General features: G+C 40.8%; 1 protein-coding gene across 1 annotated transcript in view; it reads right to left on the bottom strand.

Annotated features, from left to right (window-relative positions):
• vopp1 (VOPP1 WW domain binding protein) overlaps nucleotides 1-12971 on the bottom strand; it is a 163806-nt gene that overhangs the window by 67013 nt on the left and 83822 nt on the right. The window contains exons 3-4 of the mRNA XM_034173021.1: nucleotides 11792-11869; nucleotides 9841-9974 (exon numbers count right to left, since the gene is read on the bottom strand). Coding sequence (XP_034028912.1) covers nucleotides 9841-9974; nucleotides 11792-11869 — 212 coding nt within the window. The remainder of the gene's footprint in view (nucleotides 1-9840; nucleotides 9975-11791; nucleotides 11870-12971) is intronic.

Here is a 12971-nt window from a genome sequence, read left to right as displayed (position 1 = left end):
TGAGAGCGAAGCGCTCTATTGGGGTGATATGGTACTACGAGGTCCCTAAGATAAGATGGGACCTGATTATTCAAAACCTTATAAGTAAGAAGAAGAATTTTAAATTCTATTCTAGAATTAACAGGAAGCCAATGAAGAGAGGCCAATATGGGTGAGATATGCTCTCTCCTTCTAGTCCCCGTCAGTACTCTAGCTGCAGCATTTTGAATTAACTGAAGGCTTTTCAGGGAACTTTTAGGACAACCTGATAATAATGAATTACAATAGTCCAGCCTAGAGGAAATAAATGCATGAATTAGTTTTTCAGCATCACTCTGAGACAAGACCTTTCTGATTTTAGAGATATTGCGTAAATGCAAAAAAGCAGTCCTACATATTTGTTTAATATGCGCTTTGAATGACATATCCTGATCAAAAATGACTCCAAGATTTCTCACAGTATTACTAGAGGTCAGGGTAATGCCATCCAGAGTAAGGATCTGGTTAGACACCATGTTTCTAAGATTTGTGGGGCCAAGTACAATAACTTCAGTTTTATCTGAGTTTAAAAGCAGGAAATTAGAGGTCATCCATGTCTTTATGTCTGTAAGACAATCCTGCAGTTTAGCTAATTGGTGTGTGTCCTCTGGCTTCATGGATAGATAAAGCTGGGTATCATCTGCGTAACAATGAAAATTTAAGCAATACCGTCTAATAATACTGCCTAAGGGAAGCATGTATAAAGTGAATAAAATTGGTCCTAGCACAGAACCTTGTGGAACTCCATAATTAACTTTAGTCTGTGAAGAAGATTCCCTATTTACATGAACAAATTGTAATCTATTAGACAAATATGATTCAAACCACCGCAGCGCAGTGCCTTTAATACCTATGGCATGCTCTAATCTCTGTAATAAAATTTTATGGTCAACAGTATCAAAAGCAGCACTGAGGTCTAACAGAACAAGCACAGAGATGAGTCCACTGTCCGAGGCCATAAGAAGATCATTTGTAACCTTCACTAATGCTGTTTCTGTACTATGATGAATTATAAAACCTGACTGAAACTCTTCAAATAGACCATTCCTCTGCAGATGATCAGTTAGCTGTTTTACAACTACCCTTTCAAGAATTTTTGAGAGAAAAGGAAGGTTGGAGATTGGCCTATAATTAGCTAAGATAGCTGGGTCAAGTGATGGCTTTTTAAGTAATGGTTTAATTACTGCCACCTTAAAAGCCTGTGGTACATAGCCAACTAACAAAGATAGATTGATCATATTTAAGATCGAAGCATTAAATAATGGTAGGGCTTCCTTGAGCAGCCTGGTAGGAATGGGGTCTAATAAACATGTTGATGGTTTGGATGAAGTAACTAATGAAAATAACTCAGACAGAACAATCGGAGAGAAAGAGTCTAACCAAATACCGGCCAACCAGATCATTTCCAACGTGAAGGCTTTGTTGATCCGGGACGTCGTCTGACTTACACAAAAATGGCAGGAGACGTGGATATCAGTACTTTTTCGGCACATTCCACTGTTACAGGAGTTTTTTCATGGAAAGAAAAGCGGACGGATGCGCCACCATGCCGCTCATGGCGCGGCACAAAACCACCTCCATGTTGCTCTCACAGGACGGCTTTGAGATGGCTTTCAGATGGCTGTCGGTGGGTTTTCAGTCGTGTGACTAACCGAGAAATTGTGGATGAGCTGGACATGCCCCAACATGTCCTGTGAGGCTTCATCACGGCGTTGCTTTGCGCCATGCAGCACTGCCGCGACGCGCGGAATTCCTCCACTCCTCTTTCCATGACAAAAACTCCTGTAACAGTGGAATGTGCGATTCATTTCCAAACTGGACGCTGTGTTTTATCCGGGACGTCCTCTGACGAGCACAGGAATTGCAGAAGACGTGGACATCAGCACTTTTTCGGCACACTGAGACAGACATGCGGAGGAATTCTGCGCGTCGCGCAACGCCGTGATGAAGCCTCACAGGACATGTTCTGGCATGTCCAGGCTCATCCACAATTTCTCGGTTAGTCACACGACTGAAACCCACCGACAGCCTTCTGAAAGCCATCTCCTGTGAGACCAACACGGAGGTGGTTTTGTGCCGCGCCATGAGCGGCACGGTGGCGCCTCCATCCGCTTTTCTTTCCATGTAAAAAACTCCTGTAACAGTGGAATGTGCCGAAAAAGTACTGACATCCATGTCTCCTGCCATTTTTGTGTAAGTCAGACGACATTCCAGATCAACAAAGCCTTCACGTTGGAAATGATCTGGTTGTTTCAGCCTGCCGATCGGCGCTTGGAGCACAACGCGCTGTCAGCAGCTGTGGGCGGTCTTTAAACCGGCTGGAGCACTCCTTAATCTGTGTAATCCCCATAAAATCATCCCTCAAAGCCATTTGAATTTTCTGAATGGTTACCACCTGGAGGTCTCTCACAGTTTCTGAAAAAAATTGATGCAGCAAAGCTCCAAATCGTTCAGACATTTATTCGCACTAAAAATCCAACGAGAGGGGTGGACCACTGCTCACACAAAGCCTGCTCACAGACAAATGACGCAACCGACAGGCGTGAAAAAACTCACGCATGCGCACGAAGGTTCAAGCTTGGCTGATGCAATCACACGTGATTCAAATCCATATGGTTTTTGCAAAAAATAAAAAGGTCGGATACTTTTCTAACAGACCTCGTAGTGTTGGGCCTATATATCATATACCAGGTATCATGGATCAGTTTGGATATGTCAAAATACTTGAAGAGGTCATGTTGCCTTATGCTGAAGAGGACATGCCCTTGAAATGGGTGTTTCAACAAGTCAATGACCCCAAGCACACTAGTAACCAAGCAAAATCCTGGTTCCAAACCAACAAAATTAATGTTTTGGAGTGGCCTGTCTAATCCCCGGACCTAAATCCAATTGAGAACTTGTGGGGTGACATCAAAAAAGCTGTTTTTGAAGCAAAACCAAGAAATGTGAATGAATTGTGGGATGCTGTTAAAGAATCTTGGAGTGGAATAACAGCTGAAAGGTGCCACAAGTTGGTTGACTCCATGCCTCACAGATGTGAAGAAATCATGAAAAACTGTGGTTATACAACTAAATACTAGTTTAGTGATTCACAGGATTGCTAAAAAAGCAGTTTGAACATAATAGTTTTGAGTTTGTAGCGTCAACAGCAGATGGTACTATTATTGTGAACACCCCCTTTTCTACTTTTTTTTTTACTAATAGCCCAATTTCATAGCCTTAAGAGTGTGCATATCATGAATGCTTGGTCTTGTTGGATTTGTGTGAATCTACTCATTCTACTGGTACCTTGTTTCCCATGTAACAATAAGAAATATACTCAAAACCTGGATTAATCTTTTTAGTCACATAGCACTACTATTATTCTGAACACTACTGTATTTATTTAATTCGGGCGAATCGAGGCCATGCACTACACAAAGAAACAAAGCAAAATAGAACAGGGAATAAACACATGATGAAAATAAAATAACAAGTAAATCAAAGATGGAGCAGAAGGTGAGTAAGAGAAAGGAGGCGAAAATGGACTCCAAGCCCTGGACCCGGGCTGAAACCTGACAGGGAATGCACTTCCAATGCTTTATGAGTTTTTTTTAAAAGAATTTCACCATCAGTCATAATAAAAATCAAAGTGTGCAAGGACAGAACTATTCAAAAATGCAGTTTTTAGCACTCTGGCAGTCATCTTTAAAAAAAAATGATGCAAGATCAATTTCACTGCTGTACACCTCTAATCATTTTCTATATACCCTGTGCTACATGTGTGCCAAATTTCATGCTTTCTTCATAATCTAAACAATACTTTTGCATTGGACCTGTACTAGATGTCTGTTTAGTTTTTAGTCTCCTAGTGTTCTTTCAGTTTTCACGTCTCTGTTGTTCCATTCCTCATTGATCACTGGACCTGTTGTTCATTAGTTCTGTTTGTTTATAAGCCACACCTTTTTCACTGTTCCGTTGCCAATTGTTTAACATAGTGTTACATCTACTTACGTGTTGACTTTGTTTAAGCGCAACTGTTTTTGCATCCTGTTCGTATCTTGTGTTTTTGTCTCCACTATTTGTGGTTTTATCCATGGTTTTGTTTTTTCCCCTTGTACTTCCAGGTTGATTGCCGCCCTGAATATTTGTATGGACGCTGTATTTAAAAGCTCATGTATGTGCACACGCATGCCCTCCTGCAGATGCCGTTAAAAGGTACATGCTCATACGGCAGAGGGTATTTTTAACATTGCGTTATATTATTTAAATTAGTTCAAATGGTTCAAAATGCTGCAGCCAGACTTTTAACATGAAGCAGAAAGTTCGACCACATTACACCCATTTTGGCATCCCTTCACTGGCTTCCTGTCCCAGTGAGATCAGATTTTAAGGTTCTGCTACTAGTCTATAAAATTGTTCATGGACTGACACCTCCCTACCTAGCTAACCTAATTAAACCTTACGTATCGGCCTGAGATTTGCTTTCTCAGGGTGCAGGACTACTTTGTGTCCCTAGGGTAAATAAGAAGTCTGCGGGTCATAGTGCTTCCTCTTATTGTGCCCCTGTTCTGTGGAATGAGCTCCCAGCATCAATAAAACAGTCAGATTCTGTGGAGACTTTCAAGTCCAGATTTAAGACGCACTTATTTTCCCTTTCGTATGGCTAGCATACTGGCATAGAATAGTTCTGCGCTTTTTACTCTTTTAATTCATTTTATTAGGAAATGGAGCGTGCCGTGGCCTCAACTTTACCTAAATTCTGGGTCTTTTAGTGAAGTTTAGGGCTAGTGGCCGGCAATCAGCTTAGTATTTCCTTTTTTTCTTGTTGTTTAATGCTGGCAAATTACACTGTATTTCTTGTCTTTCTGATGCCTGATTCTGTTTTTTCCTCTCTGTTTAAGGTGCAGCTCCATCCAGAGAAGGGTGTGGTATTTGTGCTGAAACCCCCCCCCCCCCCCCCCCCGTGAACCTATAGCATTTCTTGTCTATTCATTTTGTGAATTGTTCTATAATTTATGTCTGTAGCTTGGCCCAAGCAGAGGGCCACCCCTTTGAGTCTGGTCTGCTTGAGGTTTCTTCCTCAGAGGGAGTTTTTCCTTACCACTGCTGCTCTGGGGGTTAGTAAGGTTAGATCTTACTTGTGTGAAGCGCCTTGAGGCAACTCTGTTGTGATTTGGCGCTATATAAATGAAAATAAATTGAAATGGAAAAATTATCATTATGTTCATTATGTCTGCCAAAGATGTAATAAAATCATGGGTGTTTATTTATTGATTTATTTTTCTGGCTGTTAGCAGGATTACATCAAAACTACTGCACAGATTTCAACAGCATGTTCACGACAAACAGATATTCGGCAGTGGATGACTCCATTAAATTTCGGAGGTGATCCGAATTCTGGATCAAAATTTCACTTTATAAAGGTTTGATGGATTATGTCAAAACTACTTCACAGATTCTCACCACACTTGCACCACAGATAGATATTAGGCCATGGAAGACTCCATTACATTTTGGAGGTGGTCCGGATCTGGATCCGGATTCTGGATCAAGATTACACTTTATATATGCTTTGAAGGATTACATCAAACCTACTTCACAGATTCTCACCAAATTTGCGTCACAGAAAGATATTAGGCCATGGAAGACTCCACTGAATTTTGGAGGTGATCCAGATCTGGATTGGCGTACATCAGAAATCTCAGATTGCTCTTGTTATTATTGCTATCATTATTGTTTGTTCCATTTCCATATAGTCTGAACTTTTTCTGATTTGGGGTTGTATATGCTTATCGTATCAATATAGCAAAGCCTTTAGTGTCTTCATGCTCCTGTTGCTGACTCCTTTAAAATTCTAAAAGCAGATATTCTGAAACAGTAGGCCAAGTTTATCAGAGGTTGAAGTTCTTTGTAACCATTTTCTTTTGGTGGCCATCTTTTCTGATGTGTTTAGACCTTTCAGGGTTTTAGAGTTTAATACCTTCTGTTATTAACAGAGCCACCATTCAATTTTCTGCTTGGCTGACTGACATTCAATAAGATAACAGGCACTTAATATTCAATGTTTATTGGATAGCGTACTTTCATTCAGAATGAAGAATATAATCCCCAAATGTCAAAGTGCTTAGAAGTGAAGTTGCACGCAGAGTTTGGATCACTTAAATTTTCATTGTGTTGAGATGTGAAAGACAATGTTTTTTTTTAATATATTGTTTGACTCAAGCACATTCAGTTTGTCTTTCAGCTGCCCCATTAGTTGTTAAGGGATACCACAGCAGATCTAGTACAGATCTGCACAGACACTTGACACAAGTTTTACATCAGATGCCCTTTCTGATGAAACTACACTTACACCTGGAGAAACACACACCTGTGGTCTTCCTAGGGTTCCTATCTCACTGGACCTAATGTGAGGGAAACTGCTTGACGTCACTTAACGTTCGCTGAGTAATGCTCTTCCCTCTCTTGCACCACGTCACACCTGGATTTTGAGCATTTTGAAGTTAGCGAGGCGACAAGGGTCCTCGCCACGAATCGAACCTCGAACTTCAAATGAGCCACCAAATTCCCATTGTTCAGCTCTGCTGAGAAAACAAGTAGGATTCACAACTGTAGTCATCTGGGAGACTGGCCGGGTTAACCCGACACAGGTAGTTAAAGGAGGTCAGCAAATTGCTGAACAATAAACGGGACCATTCATTTTTTTTCTCCCCAAATTGTACTCACAACAGCTCATAATGACAACATGATTTTTTTTTCTTTTTTTTTTTACATTTTTGCTAATGTATTAACAATAATAATAATAAAAAGAAAGAAATCACATGTACAGGAGTACAGGAGCTTACTGAAGGACTTTCCTGCCTGGTGCCACACAAACCATCTACAGCTCAACACCTGGAAGACAAAGGAGCTGTTCATTGACTTTGGGAGGTCCAGACCAAGACCGTGACTACTTCTGATTGAGGGAGCTGAGGTGGAGGCTGTGAATTCCTACAAGTACCTTGGGCTGTGGTGGGACAGCAAACTCGACTGGACAACCCACACCAACCACTTGTACAGGAAAAGACAGAGCAGGCTGTACTTTCTGAGGAGGCTGCGGTTTTTTACCATCTTCAGGAAACTCCTGTGGATGTTCTACCAGTTTGTAGCAGCTAGCGTCCTCTTTTACACCTCTTTTACAGCACATACATCAAGCACATACAACAAGAAGGACACATCCAGGCTGGACAAACTGATTAGGCAGGCTGGCTCTGTGGCTGGTATGAAGCTGGAGAACACCGGACAAATTGCTGGACATTATGGATGATGCCAGTCACCCTCTGCACACAGCTTTGAGTTCAGTTGTAGCTGAGGAGTTGATGTGTCACCACAATGATGAGTAAGGTGGTTGTTCCACTAAACATGGCAGTGAAACTGTAAACCTAATAAGTGAGTGATCAGAAACCACTGATGCAAGAGGCACGATGTCAATATTTGTGACAGCAATACCACGTGCGAGAACCAAATCCAGGGTATTTCCACTAATGTGCGTTGAATCTGAATGTATTGCTGGAATCCTCATACATCCACAATTTCCATAAATAATTTGCAGAGGGAATCAGAAGTCTTCTTTATATGAAGTCACCAATAATCAGAATGTTATCTGCAGTAGTTGACAAGTTAGAGATAAACTCACCAAAATCATCTAAGAACTCAGAGTATGGGCCAGGGGGCCTACATACAGTGACAAAGTAATACAACTGATTTTTATTCTTGTGACCTTTACAATACATAGTATCATGGGCAGAGCATAGAATCAGATGTTCAAATGAATTATATTTATGACCCCCAACAGCTAATAAACTAAACCTAGATTTATAAATAAGAGCAACACCCCCACCTTGCTTTGCATCATGAGGGATGTGACTAAATGTATACGCAGACCTCATTTAAGGGGAGGAGAGTTGTAGGTTTAAGCCAGGTTGCACATAACCCAATCATATCTCAGTGGTGATCCATAATTAGATCATTAATCAGCAGTGATTTTGAGGATCATGACCTTGTGTTAATAAGACCCAGATTAAGGACATCAGTGGGGTTTATAGCTGGACTGGTTGCATTTTGAGATGGTTCCAGAGTAGCATTTTTAAGATGCCTGGAAGTAGGTTTACGTTTGAGACATTCCACGCGGTTTGTAGGTAGCAAACACAAAATATTTGATATTGCTGGAACAGCCATCTGGCCATCCTCAATTTCAATGTAATCCAATATAGTAATGGGTATTATGTTTGCAAAGCATATCCCTCTATGATTTATATGGACATGTCTGCGGAGACAGTCCACAGTCTCAACTGGACAAATTTCCCTCCCTGCCACATAAACTGCACTATCACCATAGTGGATTTTCTGCACTAATTTCCCTGCTAAGCTAATGGATTCCACACCCACACTCATCATAAGCCTTGCAGGGTCTCTAATCACCTGCTCCGTGACCTGCTGTAATGTCCTACTGTTACCCTCGCGGTAGACTCTATGTTCATAAACAAGATAGCAGCATCTTCCCCAGTAGGGTGAAGGCCATCTGGAATCAGTAAGCCACGGCAGCCCCAAAACAAAGGCCAGTTATTAATAAAAATAAAGCCTTGCTGTCTACAAAATTGTGCCAGCCACCAATAGGAGTGGAAGTCACCAGTGGAAAACCCACCGTTTCGGCTTGGGGATAGGAGTGGAAGTCACCAGTGGGCTCAAAGGACTAACAGGTACATCCACAGGAGAAAACCGATTCACAGTTCGCAGTGGCGAGTGTGACTGGGGTACCGCAACCGGGCACCAAGCCCTACCTGACTTCCTCCGCCTAACCACTGTCCGAAAGCCGCCATCCACAGCCGGCAATTCTAGGCTAATGCTAATAGGCATGCTGGTCAGCCCAACACTAACCTCGTCTGGAGTGCCTGTAATATCTAACTCCACTGAACAAAGAAGATGCTCTAGCTTACGGACACAACTCTCTAAGAGAGCCACCCTCTCTGTCAGGATCACACAGGATTAATGTCAAATTTAAAGCAATGTACTTTGTGCACCAGAAAAGTAAAGATTGCAGCCAAGCTAGTGCAAGCTAACTGTTAACGAAAATGCTAATCTAACCTCTCCTAAGATTCACACAGGGATAGAATAATGAGCTATTCACAGCAGTTACACTGAAAACTAACAGAAGTATTACACTGGTACTAACAGTAGTAAAAGAAATGATTAAAAAACAAAGCCGGCTTAGCTAGCACACGCTAACCACTAGCGTAATGCTAACCACTCCTTAGATTCACACTGGAGTAAAATAATGAGCTAATATTCTCAGCAGTTACACTAAAAACTAACCGAGGTATTAGACTGGTAACAGTAATGAAAGAAACAACTGCTAAGATTAACAACAGGTGAAATTTAGTTAAATAAGATTCACAATAGATGTACTTAAAAACTAAAAGAAATGTTAAACAGAAATATCGAAATTACAAGGGCATCAATTCAGCACGCAGTCCGTTGGAAGCTAACGGTTAAAAATTGTTGTCATCGAAACAAATGTCACAAGGAGCACCCCCCCTCCCCCAATGAAAATTCTGAAACTGCTTGAAAGAAGCATTTTTAAGCTCTCACCAAGTGCTTTTCTGCCAGAAGAAAAGCTGCATGGACACAGGGCCTTATATGACATTGAAGTTACTATATTTTCAAGCCAGTCAAAGCAAAAGATAGAAGACAAATGGGCAGTACTGATGTCAACATGGTGTTCTCAGTCATTTTAACTGAACTGTAAATACAGTGTAGAATACACCTGCACAAACACAAAGATATGGATGTTAGTGGAGCTACCTGGTGATGTGACAGGCTGTCTGGTGAAGATGACGTTGAAAGCTGATTCGTCTCTCATAGGAGATGGATACATCCTTCTACGGAGGAAGAATCCAGCACCGCAGCAAAACAATACTCCCATCATCAACAGCATCCTGACAGAAAAAACAAACATCTGAGGACATTTACCTCAAAAAACAATATCAATACTTTTCACCAGTACATGAGGGTTAAGAAGCAGTACAGACAAAGAGGAAATGTCCTGATCCATCAATTCAAAGTCAACTGAGCTGCAAATGCTTCATAATGCTGTAAACTCACACTTCTGTAATCTCAGTGGTATTTATGGGTTTCTACTGGTTATCTCCGTGATCATGGGCATGATGTCATATTTTATCCAGAAAATTGGACTTTGGTCATTTGTGACAGGACAGGCACTCCAGCCACTGCAAAACCTCACAGACCAGATTTTTTTGTTTTTGCATAAGGTAGTAACTCTGCTGTTACCTGACATCATAAAAACAACAATTATTTGTATAGTGCTTTCATAATGTGAATACAATGTGTTTCACAAAGTCAGCTGCAAAACAAACAAACAAGCAAACAAAAACAAACAAAAACATGAGAGAAAAATAAGACATTTCTCTGAACTTTTTATTTTTAAACACCAATAAAATGGGATGGGAAAAATAATCAAACCTGCAATATTGTGATATTTATTATTAATTTTATTTTTGTACTGTTGTTGAATATTTTGTTTTCAGTGTGGAAGGTTCTGGGTTCACGGCCACACCTGTCCGTTCTCCATGTAATGTGGAGTTGTGTCAGAATGGGCATCCAACGTAAAAACAACAACAAAAAAGTGTTAATTCAGCATGGAGATCCACCTTGGATCTGGGACTTTGATTTTAAATTAATTTATACATTCATTTTTGATGTTTGTCTGTGTCTGGCTCATGTTGGCAGTACACCAAAGAGTTCATCTCAGGCTTCTGTATCCTTGGCCAAGTCCTCTAACCCTTGTTGGGGTATGGCCACAACCATATCTGCACAGAATCAACAGAAATCAACCCAGCAGTCCACAGGCTTATGATCACGTCTGAGAGACCTGGTGGATTACCTTGATGCAGGTCAATTAAAGGAGGCCAGAAAAAAGCTGACCAGGAACTGGTGTGGACAGAACCTCTCTACTCCATCCAATTCAAGGGACCCAAATAAGTGAACCTTAACTATTCTGATGCTTTGATTGGTTTTCTTAAGAATAACAGTAAGAATAACAATAGTTCGTGAACCCAAAATTCACCGCTAAATTCTAACCAGATTTATTCTTATTAACCCTCTGGAGGCACCTGACGCATTTCCACGTAAAAGTCACATGACCACATTCATCTTTCATGCCATCAAATCCACCAGAGTTTGAGTCTCCATTTGAATGTGTGTGGAAAGTGCAGACTTCAAACCACATACCAGTTTATTAAATTTTGTTGATGGGCCCAGTAAAATGTGAATCATTAATAATTTTTTTCATGTATTTTCCTGAATGTTATGGTCATTTTTGGTGCACAATGTTGTGTAAATATGCAGCAAACGGGACTTCTACTTCCTTGTCAGCTCTCCCTCGGTGCAGTTGCAGGGAAAAAACCCAGACTTCCCCTTTATCATTGGTGAAAAAGCACATTACCTAAACCAATCAAAATCACCAATGACACGCGGGTCGATCACCAAACCACATGGGGTTGTTGCTGAGGAGATTCTGGCCATAAAAAAGCCAAACAACATAAGACATCAATAAACAATAAACAACAATAAGATCAAATTCCTTGTATGTGAGAACTTACTTGGGAATAAATTTGATTCTGATCAATCAGATCTAATCTCTCTGGGTCTGTGTTATGAGGATAGAGGACTAGAGCTGTATTCAAGGATGGGCATATTCTGATAATTATAAACAAAAATTTAATTCTACACTCACCAGAAGTACCATAGTCTCTGGATAGACAGGGCTCTCACACAGCAGCGAGTTCCACAGCAGTCCTCATATGAACGACATCTGCAACAAAAAAATACATGATGAGTTCTCCAGTGAAACTGTTTTGTAGAAACCGCATCCAGTAAAGAGGATCAAAGAGACATCCTATTTCACGTGTTGGATCATGAAGGTTGCTACATAGACCCACACAGGGCTTGTCAATGAGAAATGGAAGCACTAACAAACTCCCAGCTTTAAACACAGAGGAGTGGGTGCATCAATAAAACTTCTAACTCTGTGACAGAGACAGTTAATGTGTACTCTTAATGTGCATTTTTTTTAAATTTCATACACAATGTTTTTTGTGGATAGATATGAGATGTTGCCAACAATGAAAAAGGACCACAACAATGGCAAAATGAAAAGAATCAGAGGGCTGATACATACAAGTAATTATACATATGTCTGTAATGGCATTTCTGAATACATGTGACTTCGTCATATGACTTCTGTGTGACATTATTAATTCATTTATACCAATCAATCACATATTTTGTTTGATATATATATAAGGAATAACCCAGTTGTGTCTGATGATTTGCGGATGTTCATGCTGGTTATACGAGCGCATATTGAGCTTTACCGGCAACGCTTTAGCGGAGCCGGTAAAGCTCAATTTGCGACCGTACAACAGCATGAATGTCTGCAAATCATCAGACACAAGGGAGTTATTCAAATCCTAATCCAATTCCATCATTTGCATGGTTTATTTTTCTGTAGGTAATTCGGTCAGCGTGGCTTACCATGATGCAGCGTCACTCCAACAGCAGTTATGGTATGGAGTAATCCATCAAATGTGAAAATCCACCAAATATGAAACGGTAATTCTGTATCAGAATAGACATTGATACTTTCGTATGGTAGCTTAAATTCACCCAATTCGGCGGCGGCAGCATTGTCGGTATGTGACTTTCTCTTGCTCTCAGCTAACAAGCGCTAGTAGCGCGAGGCCAGTGATCTGTCGAATTGTGCATCTTGTTGCATAAATCGACAGTTCCACGCCCCGACAATACTGCGCATGCGTGCGCGGAGGACAGGAATGATATTCGACAGGAATGACATCTCGTAAAAACATCATGTCAGAACACTGGTTAGGGCGCGGAGTAATACATCCAAATGTGAA

Source organism: Thalassophryne amazonica, chromosome 1 (genome assembly GCF_902500255.1).
Source record: "Thalassophryne amazonica chromosome 1, fThaAma1.1, whole genome shotgun sequence".
Classification (NCBI taxonomy): domain Eukaryota; kingdom Metazoa; phylum Chordata; class Actinopteri; order Batrachoidiformes; family Batrachoididae; genus Thalassophryne; species Thalassophryne amazonica.
This window is presented reverse-complemented; position numbering and strand designations above follow the sequence as displayed.